General features: G+C 43.4%; 1 protein-coding gene across 1 annotated transcript in view; it reads right to left on the reverse strand.

The window, feature by feature from the left end:
• The window catches only part of LOC121833497, a 51415-nt gene extending 36275 nt beyond the window's left edge, over positions 1–15140 (reverse strand). The window contains exons 1-5 of the mRNA XM_042286831.1: positions 14971–15140; positions 6080–6212; positions 4179–4313; positions 3348–3451; positions 2438–2562 (exon numbers count right to left, since the gene is read on the reverse strand). Coding sequence (XP_042142765.1) covers positions 2438–2562; positions 3348–3451; positions 4179–4283 — 334 coding nt within the window. The 5' untranslated portion in view covers positions 4284–4313; positions 6080–6212; positions 14971–15140. The remainder of the gene's footprint in view (positions 1–2437; positions 2563–3347; positions 3452–4178; positions 4314–6079; positions 6213–14970) is intronic.
• Between the last annotated feature and the right edge of the window lie 983 nt (positions 15141–16123).

Raw genomic sequence — 16123 nt, forward strand, 5'->3', positions numbered from 1 at the left:
TGGGAAACGTAATTTTCTGAAAAAGACTAAAATATTACGCAGTATTTCTGGCGTTAGACGCAATTCAGGTGCAGAAAGTAAAGGACGCAGCCCGCTAAACCCCGCCCGGTGCTTACAAAACGCTTTCGTCTCATTGGCTGGAGAGATGATTGACGTATGAGAGGTTGGTTGCAAATTTGTATCTCTGTTGTCATAATGGTATTTTAATTTACTATTTTTTATGTTTGAGAAGCAAATATTCAAGATAGAGTGATTTTTGCTTTCAAATGTATACTGAGATTGCTTCTCCCGCTTTGGTTTGAAACGTTAACAAACATGGCTGCCCGCGTCTCTGGAGTGCTGAACGAGCGAAGATTGTTGTGCTCATCAGTTTTTATAAGTGCGAGTGGTTTCGAGTTCGCAGAGGTGCTAAAAGGAACAGCTCTTCAACCGACCTTGCTTGCAGGAGAAAAGACTGCCGCAAGTACGCGCCTTCGAAAGGCTGTGCGAATGGTTGTTCTTGTAGCTGGACTGGCCTAAGCCTAGCATACCAGTCTCCAGATCAATTATTTTGATCGATGTGGCTTGATTTCTTTTTGGCACGTGTGAATGCTGAATAAAGATGTTGGCTCCCGTAAAGGCGGCCCTGCTGCTCTGTGAATTGGGCAACTGTCGTGATTGCGACCAAGGTTTCAATACCGAGAACATAACAACACAGGTAAGAATTTGCGGGCCATTTCGTTCGAATCAATCAAACGTTGGGCTCGCATCAAGTTCTTCTAGGTATGTTCCCGTCATTGCGCCTCTAAAGGCAACACCGCGACAACTTTTCTTGACAATGCAGTGGAAGGTACAGGCACGCGTTCCCTCTCCCATTTTGAGCGCTGAATAAAGCTGTGCCCGGAAATCCCAAGAAAAGTTTTCGCGGAGTATAGCTTTCATTTTTTGCAGTGCGCCTGACCTACCAAAGCCAATATTTTTGCGTCGAGTTTTGATTGTGCATCATGACGCTCACCCACACTGCTCGCGTTTGCCATGTGAAAAAAATAACAAGATCAGTAAGGCTAGAAAGTCTGCAGACTTATTTTGCGGATTTTAGAGCGCAGCTCTTAGGCGCCCGTTACCGACTTGAGCGCTGTCGTCATTGGCGTAACCGCGTGGTGCATTATGGGAAATATCCCACAATGCACCGCGCGGGACCCTCCTGACGTCACTCGCGATGTCCCGTGGGACGTCACGAAAGTCCCGCGCGCAGCATTATGGCACGGATGAAGAAAGAATAAAACAATTAAAACAGGGACAACACAACCGCATCTTTCAAATGAAAGATGTGGTTGTGTTGTCCCTGTTTTAATTGTTTTATGCTTTCTTCATCTATGACTTAAACCAACACGCTCTTCTCCCAATGCATTATGGGTTATTTCCCATAGTGCACCGCGCGGGGAGAAAGAGGGAGAGGAGGAGAGGAAGGGGAGAAGGAGAGGAGGTATTTTAAGGATGAGGGGAGGAGGAGGGAGGAGGAGGAGTAGCATGTAGGATGAGGAGGCGAGCAGGAGAGGAGGGGCATAGCCTCCTCTCTATACCTTCCCCTCCTCCTCCTCAAGAGCTGCGCTCTGATTCGGCGTTACAGGATGTTGTAAACGGCTGTCATTTTTTTCTTTTTAGTTCACTCGGTCGCTTATTACGCGCATCCAAAGACGCTGAAAGACGTTTGTATTGGACCGTGACTCGTGCATGATGAAACGTTAGAGCGCCACTTTCATGGCCGCGTGTTCTAAGCGTTGCAGACGTTTTTAGCCTGGGGACGAATAGCAGACGGACGGATGTGAAAACGGACACCCGCGCGCAGCTTTCGTGTCTGCGTCTCACGGCATTGCAGACGACGATAGACGGCGGTGAAATAGCAGACGGTGCCGGAGGCTGCCGCTCGACTGCTCACACGACTAGCAGGCGGCGTTAAACTTCCAGATTAGACGCACCAAATGACACGAACGGGATAAACTAGACTTGTTAGCCTGTTCGGTCGAGCAGCCAAGTCAGTTCACTAGAAATGGGCGGGGCCACCGATCTGTGGGCGGGGCTTAGAGCGGCCTGTGACCTCCACCCTAATTGCGTCTGAGAAAGTAAAAATTTATCTTTTTTTTTTCGTACAAAAATACTTTTGTAAAATGCCTGTCGCCATATATAATTTTTTTAACATTTTTTGTTCGTTTCACTGTTTCTGTAAGAAACGTAAGTCGAGACTTATTATGTTCACTGTTCGCGCCTTTGTGATTATTACTACGGTGTTCTATTGGCTAAAGCTGCAATCTTATGAACTACGGATCGGACCCGTCACGCCCGGTGTTTCTTAAGTTGTCAGTGACTATATATATACCTGATATGTAGTTTGCTAGTTTATTGCCTTATGTGGAAAATATTCCAAGAAGATATAAATAAATAAATAGAGGTTGCTTACAAAATAGCGGAACCGCCGAACTGATTTGCTTGTGGTTGAGTTTTGACTTGTAAATCCAGCTGTAGGTCAGCACGGATATTATCTGGCACACAAAGATGTCCACAACGACGGTCGAAATTATAAATCTGTAAAATACCAGTAGAGTTAGCCTTTGTTCGCCGCCTTCGTGCAAAAAAACTGCTAACTCATTGTGAGCAAGACCTTGGATTTTTTTTTTTCAGTAGAGGAAGCGTAAGGACAGATATCACACACCACGGGGAAAGAATAGTGACGAGTTCTTGAATTTGTTCCTTCTCGTAACTGTCATCTGGTAAAGCATAGGCACGCAAAACGGCATGTTCCTGCTCCGAGTAGCGCCGCTGTTGGGCATGTTAACAAGAAAAATAAAACTCTATTGAAATCAAACAGTGTACACTTTAATGAACAACATATCTGTGTACATTACTCAGTACACTCAAATACGTTAGTGCGAGTTACCGCAAACGGTGTTACTTGAAGCGAGTTACTAAGAAATCCAACACCCATATTCACTGGGTTTCTTTGATCTCAGCGACCAGCCATTCCTGTGTCCGGAAATAGATTGGAACACCGTTCGTTAACATTGAGCTAATTATTCGAGCAAGCACGCTATTTTAGACAGTACTAGATTGCACAAAACGGGTGACACACAACATGAGAAAAGCGTCCAATAATAAAGTGGCGTTCTTGAAAAACCTGTCTTTCGGGCTAAACAGGTTCCTACTTTTTAGCCTGAGACGGAGTTAACAGTTTTAAATCGCGTTATATAAAGCACTGGGAGCAGGCTGGGACCTGGAGCTGTTGAGACTCAATACGTTGATAAAGAATGAGTTTGAAAAAAAACAAAAGATGGGGTGCATCATCAAGACAAGATGGTTCAATGTTCCTTTACCTTTCCATCGACGTCCCGTACTTGCAACGCGATCCCACCAAGATAACAATGCCGCAGCAAGTGCCGAGCGATAGCAAGGTGTGTTCCGCAGCATCCATCCATACCTTGAGATTTGAGAGAAAAAAAAAATCAGTGAAGCTAATGTTTGAGGTAAGGTAAGTTTGCAGTTACGGTTCAAGGGCGCCACCATAGACCACTGCTGAGGCAAGCTCGTAGTTGCCAGACTACTGCCCTAACAAAGCCTTTTTCCGCACGAGTTTCTGAAGCGCGCTGGCTTTCAGACGTGTATGGACACGACAAAAACGGAAAAAAAATTAAAACCCCGAGTTTTTTTTTTCTTCTTTTTTCAATAATAGTTGGGAAATTTGAATAGATTTAGCCTCAGCTCTGTTACTAATGACGCCGTGTTCGAGGAAGCATATTGTCCTTAAGAATTTCTGCAATGGTGCTGATTCTCTCGTAACCTGAGAAGACAGAATGAGTAAAAAATAGAATTCTAAATGGAGGGGTGATATAACACTCGACATAACGAAAAGGGCGCAAGATGGTGAGAGAATGTCAAAGAGGACCACAAAGACTAGTATGTCTCCTGTGTGGTTCTCTTTGACTTCGTTCCGTCTAACTATTTTCGCGGTTTTCACTAATTCGATCTATCAGGAACTAGCCTAGCAATCCACTTATTTACAGAAAATAAAGTTTTGTGTGGTTTCTACTTGGCGAAAACGGGGACCGAACTTTCCGTATCTAAAGGTAGAAAGCAGGAAAGAGTATGAGAGCAGAAATAACCTGCCAAAGTACAGAGCGAGGAGTGTTCCCAAAAAAAAAACCTACTTGCTTCTCTGCGAGCTTCTTAATATCCGGCAGGAAGGAATAGCTCAGGGCTTGCAGAGACAGGTGGTTAAAGCTGCACTCAAATAAAAAAGGCAGGAATGCCATTACTGCAAAAAGGCTGACCAGCTTGTGCACCTGCAAAGTGATTAGTGTTCAGAATTGATTGGCGTGACGAGACTTTATTAATACTCTTTTTTTAATAACCAAGTACAAAAATACAGCATAAATTGGACGATCTGAGACTTGGGTAAGAAAGAGGATGTACAGTTAAAACAAAAACCTGTGTGTGCGTATGTGTGCTTTTGTGCTTTTGTTTTCCACACCAAAATTACTCCTTACCGTGGTGCTAAACGTGCACCTGCCCATGTGTACTATGACTCGACCCCCTTTTTTTTACAAATATACCCTATTGAAAATTCCATCAAGGTACGTAATTTGGGACACTGACTGCCAGTCAGCAGCCTTGGTGGAACGTGATGGACCATCAGACGTCATCTGATGGTCCATCAGATGACTTCTGACTGCCACTGCCAAGGGAATTTCATCAACAAGGGCAGCATTTATATAAGAGTAAACCTATACGCACTCATAAATATGGCCAAATGCCTCAATAAAACAAAATGTTCGAGAAAAAGAAAATAAAAAAATAGAACCACCGCGCATCGAACCCGCGACCACTTGCGTACAAATTGGGCACCTTAACCCCTAGGCTATGCCACCGCTTAGCGAACTCGATTTGACTATTCGGTTTATGCGAAATGCTTCGGCTGCAAATGCAATTAAGCCGTCAGCATGTTATGCAAAGCACTCGTACATTACTCTCCGTACTTCAGTTTTACTCACCTGCCATGTAGAGTACTTTCGCGTCGTAGAACGATCCTTTTGTTTACGCGTCACCGGCCCAGTAGACCTGGTACACCTTGACGTCTTCAACTACACCGCTAAAGTCCCTTACATCGTCGGAAGTCACAACAGGCTGGGTCTTGTAGAGTAGAAATTCTACTAAAACATAAGACATTGTAGAGCCCGGGCAGGATCGACAGGTTGGAGCACGCGGGCAAACAAAACGAGTCGAGAGCGATCGTTCATGAAAGTTTGGCGAAGTCTCTATGGGCGAAGCGAAGTGTCGTGTTCGGCGCTTCGGCGGGCTTCTGATCCAGGTTGTCGGTCGGTTGCGTGTCATATCTCTGACGTCAGCGGTTTTATGGGCTCACGTCCCGAAATCGTTTTCTCGTGCATAGATTACTTTTCGTATTCATAGATTTGACGAAATAGTGGTATCCGAACGAACTTTACGTCCTTTGACCGTACGTCTGTCTGCACGTCAAAGCTTTTTGACGTACAGTCAGAGACAATCGATGTACAGTCAGAATCGCCACCAAGACATCCTGATGGCATTTCGCGGCGGCCGACTGCCACCGGGAAACCATTAGAAAGCCGACAAGCGGAGTCTGACTGGAGTTTGACTGTCGGTCAGAGTAACTTGTTGGCCAATCGGACATGCTTGACGTACAGTCAGGCACAGTCAGCGGTCCACTAGAAAACATTGACTGCCAAGCAGGGTTACATTGATGGATTTTTCCTTCGGGTAGCGTATTAATAAGACGATTGCTGGGTATTATCAGAAACCACTAAAGTAAATCCAGTTTCAAAATGTTCTATCCCCTCCCCCTAAAGAAATGCTACGGGCCCTTTCTGTGGCTGCCTATACACATGCTTAGCGGTATGAGACGCGGCTGTCCGAAACTCTTGGTGGTGCTCATGACACGGTATCTTTACCCCAACAGCCCATAGAAAACTAAAACTTGAGAGTCGCATCCCATTGGCTGCGTCTTCTCACCAACAACCAATAAGACAACAGAAAAACTGTGGCGCCAAGAAAGGTTCCCCAAGAGCCTTACCTCGCGCACATATGTTTGTGGTCGGGAACAGAGCAGGAAAAGTGCCAGCCATAGAATCGTCAGGAAACCAAAGAGTTCTTTCTTGAATGAACCTATGCTACTGGCGCCATCGCTCAGCTCCCATACATAGTCTCTGCGGAAAGAGGTTAGGCGTGAATTGGTTCGTCAGAGTGTAAAGCACGCAGACATGGAACACCATTGCCTTTATAATAAAGTACTACGTGGTCATCGGTAAACAAAATGCCATTTGTATTATTCTAATGGCTCCGGGAGAGACCAAGTGAAACTGTAATGTTCCCTGCAGCACAGTTGCATATATTGTTGTTACTTTAATGAAGTAAGCTACTATGTCTAATGTTCCTCATCAGCGTCATAACGTTTCAGTATTTTGAATATTAGGTAGCTCAGTAATGCTGAGTGTATTTTATATTTTCTTTGCAACAAGTCTGGATATACACAGGACGTTTCTTTTCAAGCTTAAAATATGTGTTTAAATAAGTCGTGAAAGCTACACTAATGCTGTTGGGGCAGGTGAGTTATTCCGCCCGAGGGACATAGTATAGGGGACAAATTGTAGGGATGCGTCGGATAATTAAGTAAAATAAGTTACTTGGCGATTTAAGTATTGACAATAAACATGTGGTTCTAATAAGAAACTTGATGAGCGTCATCGCAAACATCTAAGTCAGTCGACATTAGAAATACTTGGAGCACGTGGGAAGCAAGGGGGAGCACTTAAGTTACCACTCCTGCAGCAGGAGCCAGGCTCCAGGTTCGCTAAGGCGCCCGCGATGTTTTTGTTCAGTCTTTTATCGTAGTTCCTGCGTTTTGCCTCTTACACGCGTGGCAATTTTAGCGCACTACTACGCTTCCACGCGCCCTGAGTTTTTGTTTCGAAAACTTACCGATTTAGTTTTATTTTTTTTATGCTAAGCAAGTTTCTAATTGAAATCATAAGTCTATTTCAACTATTTGAAAATTCATTTACAATTTTTTGTGCGATATTTGACTTATTGTGACCATTATTCCCTTTCCGTATGACTCACCTGAACAAGCCGCATTAATGTAGCTTTCGTGGCTTTTTTAAACATATTTGTTAAGCTTAAAAAGAAACACCTCCTATATATTATGAAATGTCCCGTTGCTTCGTTATGTATGGTTAAAACATAAAAAAAAAACTACTGGACTTTATGTAAGTCAAATTAAAACGCTCCAAAACCCTTTTAAAAAACGTCATATATTTGATTTGTCATCAACGTACATGGTCTAAAAATAATCATTTTCGTAATGCCTTTTTTTTAAAGCACATGGCTCATTAGTATTGAGGGTGATCTGTATATTGATTTTAACAAATGATTTGAAGCAGTCATGTCATTCAAAGAGATGAAGAAAGCGAAAAATTGAATGATATCAGACTTCTACGTAGCACGTTACAGGTAACGCGTTGTCCCTGTCTGGTTACTTTTTTTTAGGAAGTAACGACATAGTTACTTTCCGGAAGATGGAACAATTAGGGTACTTTCGTTACTTTTAGATGCAGTAACAAGTAACGATATTTGGTTACTTCGAGAGGGGAAGTGTACAACATAGGCTACCCAATTTGTTTTTCACCTAAGGAAGACCGTTCGATCTAAGCACCTAAGTATATTAAAACATAAAGAGAACATTGCATCAACAACACGCAAATACAGGTTTTTTTTTTCATATCATATCGTAAAACAGTCTTGGTAGTATATATATATATATATATATATATATATATATATATGGGTGGTTTCATTTCAAATCGTGCAGGCAAAAAGGGTCGAATTTTTAATTTCGATGAAAAAAATATATGTTATGGCGCCGTTTTTAAAAACGCAGTGGCCGCAGACCGCAAGTTCGTCGGATTTTTTGTTCGCGACTTATGAATTTTTAAAGAGGCCGCGGCGAAAAGCAGTGTTTTTCACACCCGTCGTGGGTCGGATGTTTCGCTTGATCTCCCGCCGTGGATTTTCAGTCCACATTATATTATCTTTTTTAAAGCACTCTGTGGACACATTTAAAAGGCTCCAATACCATAAAATAATTTTAGGCGTTTTGCTTTTTTTCTGTAAAAATGTCAAATACGCCCCCTTGTTCAATTGTTGACGAACTTTGACAATTAATTACTGGCGATCTACTTGGGTTACATCAATACTTTTTATGTCCACGGAGAGCCCAAAACACGTTCTTTATATGTATTATAAAATAACTTGGCTGTATAAAATATTCTTTGCGGTACGTTTACGTTAATGTTATGTGAAAACCAAAAAGTACCATTTTTGAAATTGATTTTCTCAAAAAACCCATTTTTTTTTTGTTAAAATGTAGATGTGATAGTTTTCTATGCGAAAATCAAGTCTAGAAAGTGTATATTTTGTTTGTATGTTTTATATTTAAGCATCAATATCGTACAAAAACATGTTTTTACGGCACGAAATGGACTTACGAATTGCGCGTCTTCAAAAACTTGGAAATAGTTTTTTTTATTTTTTTCAACGTTCCCACATAAAAATGAAATACAGTATTTCCACCCTGTTATATTTATTGATTATTTAAATTTTATTATAGGCGGCAAGCTACATTGGGAGGAGTTCCAAAAAGAGAAAGCAACACTTCTTAACAGACCAGCAGGTGTCGTAAATTTTTAACGTGTTGGAGTCGGCAGACGTCGTATTGATTCGGGGCCCTCATTGGCCTGCATGAACGTCCCGCCCTTTCGGAGCCAGCAGATGACCACGACCTTTCGCGCTCGTTGTGTTATATAGGACGGCCCGTGACAGTAAAGCGAGCAGCGCACCCTGTGTCACGAGGAGTGAAATGGTACGATTGTGTCGTTGACGCGGCGAACAGTGACAGCCACCCAGGAGGAGTCAGTCAGAGTATTGCACAAGGGAAAGCAAAGGAATCGTTGCCTGAAAGGATGAGGACACCATGGCCTTACAATATCGACGGTCAACAACTGTTCTGCCAGCCAAAACAACGCCGCGTGCGCGCTAAAACCGGCGGCGCGGGACAGAAATCCCACAGACGCACCCACGAAGATGGGCCGGTTTCGTTAGGGATGTGGGGAAATTTGAAACCAGCCATCCGTGCATGCGTGAAACGATACCGCCTGTTTGCCCCAGCTTCGAGCGCCCTATCCTTACCTTGAAACGGCCGTGCTGTCTCTCTCTCTCCGGGGAGATCCGATAGCACCGAAGGGTTATCTATTAAACTTGAGGAAGAAAACGAGAAGGGGCTGTTTAAGTTTAATTATCCCCACCAGCCCGCTCATTCTGTTCTTATAAAGGGCTATCACTTTTGGAAACAGCAAAGCCCGAAAACTGACATTACAACGAGCCTGTTGGTAAATATACTTGTGTTTGTATTTTGCCCGGAGACTAGTTGGGTCGAAGTCAGCCTCCTTGTCAACTATAACCGTTTGTGAAGAGTGGGCTTCTCCCGAGATGAAAAGTCAGCGCCGGCTGACGTGCTCTTTTGAAAAAGGGATGGGGAAAGAGAAAGTTTGAGTAACTGCAGAAACTACCTCGAAAGCTCCTCTCCCGATATGAAGCTTCAGGCATAGTCTCGGTTGCCTTCTCGCGCATCGCCTGCTCGAATCTATTCTTCACTTTCTTTCGCACAGCCACTGTTCCTCACAGCCGTCGTGGATGTGCGTAACAGAGGGAAAAACAGATTCGAGCATCATCTGGACGCCGTCATCCTGCCAGACTTCAGTGTCGTGGGACCGACTCGTGTGTGTTTCTTCGCCCCGCTGAACTTAGTTTCTCGGGTGCGTTTTTGAACGTTTTTTTTTTTTTTTTCAATGTTTTTTTACTAACTGTTTGTTAGCACTGTTCAGTTGGGTTTATTTTGTCATGGCGTAGCGGCCTAGGCGGTGATGTAGAGAGCGTGTTCGCACGCATTTGGTTGCGTCCCATTTAGGGAATGCCCGGAGGAGTTGGTTTATCTTCTTGCCATGTGCGGCTGAGTTTTCCCGTCTTTATTAAATTATTTATTTTTTGTTTGTTTTACCTTTACGTGCCGTCGACTTCTTTGTCTGACTCTCCACCAGGCGTGGACCTATCGTCTTGCCACCACTCCAACCTAAATACTTTATTTTTTTTAACGCAATTTTCGTTAAGATCGCAGTTGGGCAATTTAATTCCTATTTATTTATTTTTATTTCCTACCCCTCTCCATGACACACTCTCTGTGTGTTGCGGACCGTTTCTGTGTCACCACTTTTGTGTATTACGGAAGTGAAAGGACATTCCCTGTGACCTGTGCGATGTGCGGTGAACAAACCCCCAGTGTTTGGTTTCGGAAAGAATTGTATATAACATATCGACGGATGTGGTGACTTTCTTTGTCTCGGTAATATGACAGCTATTAGCTAGTCGTGCTAGTTTACTGTGAAAGGTTTATAAATCGAAACAATGCAACGTCTGTGCCTTTTGGTTATTCAAAGTCTACTAGGCCTGCTGATTTGGTTAGATATGTATCTCGTGGTTCCCGCTCTTATCAAAACATACATAAATATTCAATACCACAAAATTCGTTTATAATTGATTACAAAATGCAGAAGAAAATTTAAGAAAACTTTTTCACAATTCATAGAGCCGCATGGGTCGGAATGTCTGACTTGGGTCTTGCAAAACAAAGACGTTTTTTTCCGATATTGAGGCCTAAATATAAAACATACAAACAAAATATACACTTTCTAGACTTGATTTTCGCGTAGAAAACTATCACATCTACATTTTAACAAAAAATAAAAAAAATAAAAAATGGGTTTTTTGAGAAAATCAATTTCAAAAATGGTACTTTTTGGTTTTCACATAACATTAACGTAAACGTACCGCAAAGAATATTTTATACAACCAAGTAATTTTATAATACATATAAAGAACGTGTTTTGGGCTCTCCGTGGACATAAAAAGTATTGATGTAACCCAAGTAGATCGCCAGTAATTAATTGTCAAAGTTTGTCAACAATTGACCGAGGGGGCGTTTTTGACATTTTTACAGAAAAAAAGCAAAACGCCTAAAATTATTTTATGGTATTGGAGCCTTTTAAATGTGTCCACAGAGTGCTTTAAAAAAGATAATATAATGTGGACTGAAAATCCACGGCGGGAGATCAAGCGAAACATCCGACCCACGACGGGTGTGAAAAACACTGCTTTTCGCCGCGGCCTCTTTAAAAATTCATAGGTCGCGAACAAAAAATCCGACGAACTTGCGGTCTGTGGCGACTGCGTTTTTAAAAACGGCGCCATAACATATATTTTTTTCATCGAAATTAAAAATTCGACCCTTTTTGCCTGCACGATTTGAGATGAAACCACCCATATATATATTCTTTAATTTCTCTAAATAAATTTTTTTCAGCCTTCCCACTCTGGTGAAGAAGGAAGAGCAGCGGAGTTGTACTTTGTGCCGCCGTCGCTCATAGATGGCGGTAGCTGTCCAGTGGGCTGTGTCGAGGTTTATTTGTCCACGGACACGAAAATAGAGAAACTAGCCCTCCGCTCTAAAAGTAGATGTGAAAGCCATGTTATTGTTCAGTTATTTGAACTGAGTAGCCAATTTTCTACTATAGTCAGTTACATCTCAAAACGGCAGGAGAAGCTCTTCCCACAAGCGTGATGCGCCCGTTTCAAATCCGTCCGCAGTCAAAAGAAGAGTTCACTGGAAACGCTCATTGTTCCGCTTTAATAGATAGATATTGGCTACAAAGTGATGCCAACTTGTCTCTGATCCCTCTTTTTAAGAAAGCGATCTTTGTATTCATCGGAGGGGGAACTGAGCCCCCGAAAGCAGCCTTTGTACTCATCGGAGGGGGAACCTAATCCCCGAAAGTCGTATTTGTTTCCATCGGAGGGGGAAAACTTTAATCTCTCTCCCGTGGCTTGCACAATGCTAAGTCAAAGTCGAAAGATAAAGCAAATATGTACAAAAAGGTAAGACCCTCCTCGCGCGTTGGCCGCGACGTCACGGAAACGATGGGACGCGATTGGGCGCGGAGGTTGCGGAGGGATATATGATTCCCTTTGAGGGGCCTTTGCCCCTGCCTTCTTGATCTTTAACTTACTATAGATATATGAAATTTCGAAGCACTAGGCGTGAAGATTGCCACAATTTTACTATGGTAATTTGCAAAGCCGTCGATTTCACACCAAGCATGTACGTAGTAATCGTTTTTCCAGCGTATTTTATAAAAAAGTTTACAACATGTACACAGAATATGAAAAACAAAAAAAAAATATTTTATGCAAAAGAAAAAAAAAAGCTGCGAAACACGTTTTAGAGACACATTTACAAATTATTTAACAACAAACTACTTTATATAAAGTGACCCCAAATGTATCAAGGTAAGGCTGAGCGTTTTCAATTTGTGGTTCATTTTTGTCGTGAAAAAAAAATCTTTGTTAAGTTTTGAGTGAATAAAACATAACGGCAGACTTGGACGTAGTTCAACTACTCTACTCAAACTACTGTAGTTTAACTACTTTTTCGAGTAACTTGGTAACTTTCAATTACAACTTGATTTGGATAATTAGTAGTTTAATTTAACTACTTTTTTCAGGTAACTTCTACTCAAATTACTAACTATTTTCGAAATTATATAGTCCTAATTTTGCCCATCACGAAAGTCTAAGCGCAGAAATGAATAAGACGCCGGCAGATGAAGTGGCATTCCCGAACAAGGGGCCCCCGTGTTCGGGGAGGCGTCCTTGGGCCAAGGTGGCGACGAGCAGCCAAAACATAACACCGGCACACACGAACGCAGGAAGAGATGCTTAACAAACCTTGGTCAGGTATTGACCTAATCCGGTAATGCACGCAGGCGCCGCGTTTCCAGCTGCAACCGTAAAAGACGGGGACCCGAGAGTTGTTGTTTTCGTGTTGTCAGTCTTTAGTGAGTTCTGACTCAAGCGGTAGGTTCCACGGGGGGGCCACTGGAATGACCTCGCAGCTGGGCGCCTGTTCCCATGGTCGCCTTGTCGTCAGCGCATACGCCTTTGCAAAGCCGGACTCCCCCGCTCACAAGCCCTGGTACGGATAATCTGTTCATGGTAGCGCGTTCCCGCTTCCAGCTGCAACTGTATACGAGCGGCGATGCTTGTTCACATAATCCTTTGCGTCCTTCCGACCATCCATGCCTGGGAGACCTCCTCTTTGTTAAAACGATTTACTTAAAAGGGCGGTGCAACGATTTTCGGACTTCGGTCAAAGATTTCTGGAAGTTGCCCCCTGACACTTCTGAAGTAGAGAACAGAAAACCGATTTCGCTGCGTGTCCTAGTTTTTGCGTAAAAAAAAGATAAAGATTGGCATTTCGGGCACCCTTCAACTCACTCCCAGCCTTCAGGGTCACACCTGGTCGCACTCCCAGTGACGTCATTCGGAGTGCCGTGTAGCTTCCCGTGTGCTATCTCGGAGGACGCTTCCCCTCCCTCTCTCTGCGTACATTAGCGGGCGCTATGCTGCAGCTTAGAGCCGAGCGAGGTCACGTAATCTTTCCGCGGTAGTTCCTTCGGCTGCCACTTGGGGCTGCAGGTGGGGGAAAAAGCTCGACTTTTGCTTTGCGATTATGCAGCGGAATCGCGACATTTTTAATGAAAGAAGTGTTTTCTCTATCATCTGGGACACGATAAACAACGTAAAAATGACGAGATGCAAATTCTTTTAATCATAAAATCGTTGCACCGCCCCTTTAATTGTCAGGCGTGTCAGGCACGTCAAAATATTGTAGTCGGCGGCGAGTATTGCGAGTTACCCTTGGGAGATCCTTTTGCGTTTCATCTTCTGTTAAACCAAAACAATTTTTTTTTCTGCAGTAGCGTAGCACTAGCACTACAACGGGACGCGCAGTCGTCCGGATGATCTCATCGTCGTGGCGCGAGACTTGAACCCTTGACGGTCTGGTGCACTTGCTCTGCGAACTCTCAGAACGACGTCGGAATAAAGAGGGGCCAGTCATAACAATCTCAACTTGACGAAGAAAAAAAAGAAAGAAGGAAAGTTTGTTATAAAAGACCCTCTACTCGAGGCAAACCTCACATGTTTCGTCATGTGCACCTAAGATGCCGACACTCGCTTACCCGACCCTGCACAGCCTGTTTCTCAAATTCAACGCTGCCGTTCCACCCAGCCCGTCGGTGGAACGTCTTTTTAGCTTGGCTGGGGACGTCTTTAGAAGGAAAAGGGGAAAACTCTCATATCAAGAACTTTGAAGAACTGCGAGCGAATAAACTATTTTGACGAAAACGCAAGCCAGAAATAGACTGCATTTATTTTAGGCTCGCAGGGTTTTTCATTGATCAAAACTGTTGTTCATTTTGCTACCACAAAAATATTAAAAAGTAACTTCGAAAGTAACTTCAAAGTAACTCGCTACTTTTCACAGTAGTTAGTAGTTTACTCAATTATTATTGGAAATGCGTAATTTCTACTCTACTCCAATTACTTTTGACGTCAATACTGAGTAACTTAACTACCTTTTTTGAGTAATTTGTACATGTCTGCATAACGGTATGCAGTTACTTTTTTTTTAATAATATCAATAACTAACATGGTTTTCATAAAAATGAATTCAATAAAAGAATGGTTTAAATATTGTTTAAAAAAAAACGTTTCGCCTCACCTTAGTCTGAGAAGAAACCTATATAGTTTGCAATTTCTACGTTCCTAGCTTCTCCAACCTCCGTAGCAGCTGTTTGTGAGAGTGAAGCTTTCTACGCGGTTACCCGACCTGTTTAGTACCACGTGATCCCAGCGATAACGTCATCTTCAACAAGGGGGCAACACCGTTAGAGACGCGAGACGAGACCTAAGAAACGACGTTGTTAGCACCAACAGTGAGAGTGAGCTTTGACTTACGTAAGGTAGGCCTCCGAAGACGATCGGCTCGCGTCGATGCACAACGCAGAAAGGTTGCCTACGGTGGCCGGCGCATTCGAAAGGGGGAGGATGCCAACAGGAGACGACCTGGGGTTGTTGCCTCGGTTCGGCACCGTTGTGGCACTCCCGTTACCTTGTTCTTCCTTGCAACGTCGCTGCAAGGACGATAAAAAAAAAAAAAAAAAAAAAAAAAAAAAACATTATTCGCTTTATGTAAACATCAATTCCAAATGCTTCATTGCTTTCTCACCTCGAAAATCGCCGTAGTGTTTTGAGTATTTGTCTATTTATTTTCACGGAAGTTTCATCTACAATCGGCCCCTCTGACAGAGCCGTTGACGCTCGATGAAATGTCCCAAAACTCAGGTTGAGGGGGCGTCTTAAAAGCTTGCGCAATGTCATGATAATTGTCTAAATGTATCTATAGTAGCTATAGCTACAGCGTGTATCTATAGACCAGCCCAACTCACTGACGTCACGCCACTGTGGTGGCGCTGCTGTCGTTACTGCACATGAGCAATCACTTTTGCCGAATTCACACTTCTCCCGAGCGAACAAGTGTGTTTCGGGTCCTCGCCGCTGCAAAATTTGTGCGGTTACATCCAGGTTCCCCAAGAAATGACTCTTAAATGCTCTGTGCTACCAGATCCTCGCGCTTCAAATCTGCGACAGGGCACTCTGTGGCTCCGTCGTCGAACTCCCAGGCTTTGTGGGTATAGAGGAGGATATGATCCAACCCATAAGGACGACGAGAGCCATGAAGATACATTTTTTGGCGCTGCTTAACTTTCTCCGTCAAATCATGGCGTTAACTGAAGTCGAACTTTGTGTGAAACAAATATAAATTCACTGCATATTAAAAAAAATGGTATTACACTTGTTTTTATTCTATTAAGCTCATCGGAGATTAAGAGAAATAGCCTGCGTGCGATTCTTTCTGCGGTATAAAATGCGCAAAAGGGAGCGCTTACAGATTCGTTGTCGGGGTCGTAGCAACTGGTCCACTCGACCCTGCAGCGCGACCACGGTATCCCTTCGGCGACCCCGTGGACCAGGTACAAGGCGGTGTGGACCTCTCGCAGGGACTGGCATACAGCGAGCAGAAAGCAGTATGCCACCGACATGTAGCCGA

This window comes from Ixodes scapularis, unplaced genomic scaffold (genome assembly GCF_016920785.2).
Source record: "Ixodes scapularis isolate PalLabHiFi unplaced genomic scaffold, ASM1692078v2 PGA_scaffold8__174_contigs__length_109621045, whole genome shotgun sequence".
NCBI classification, from domain to species: domain Eukaryota; kingdom Metazoa; phylum Arthropoda; class Arachnida; order Ixodida; family Ixodidae; genus Ixodes; species Ixodes scapularis.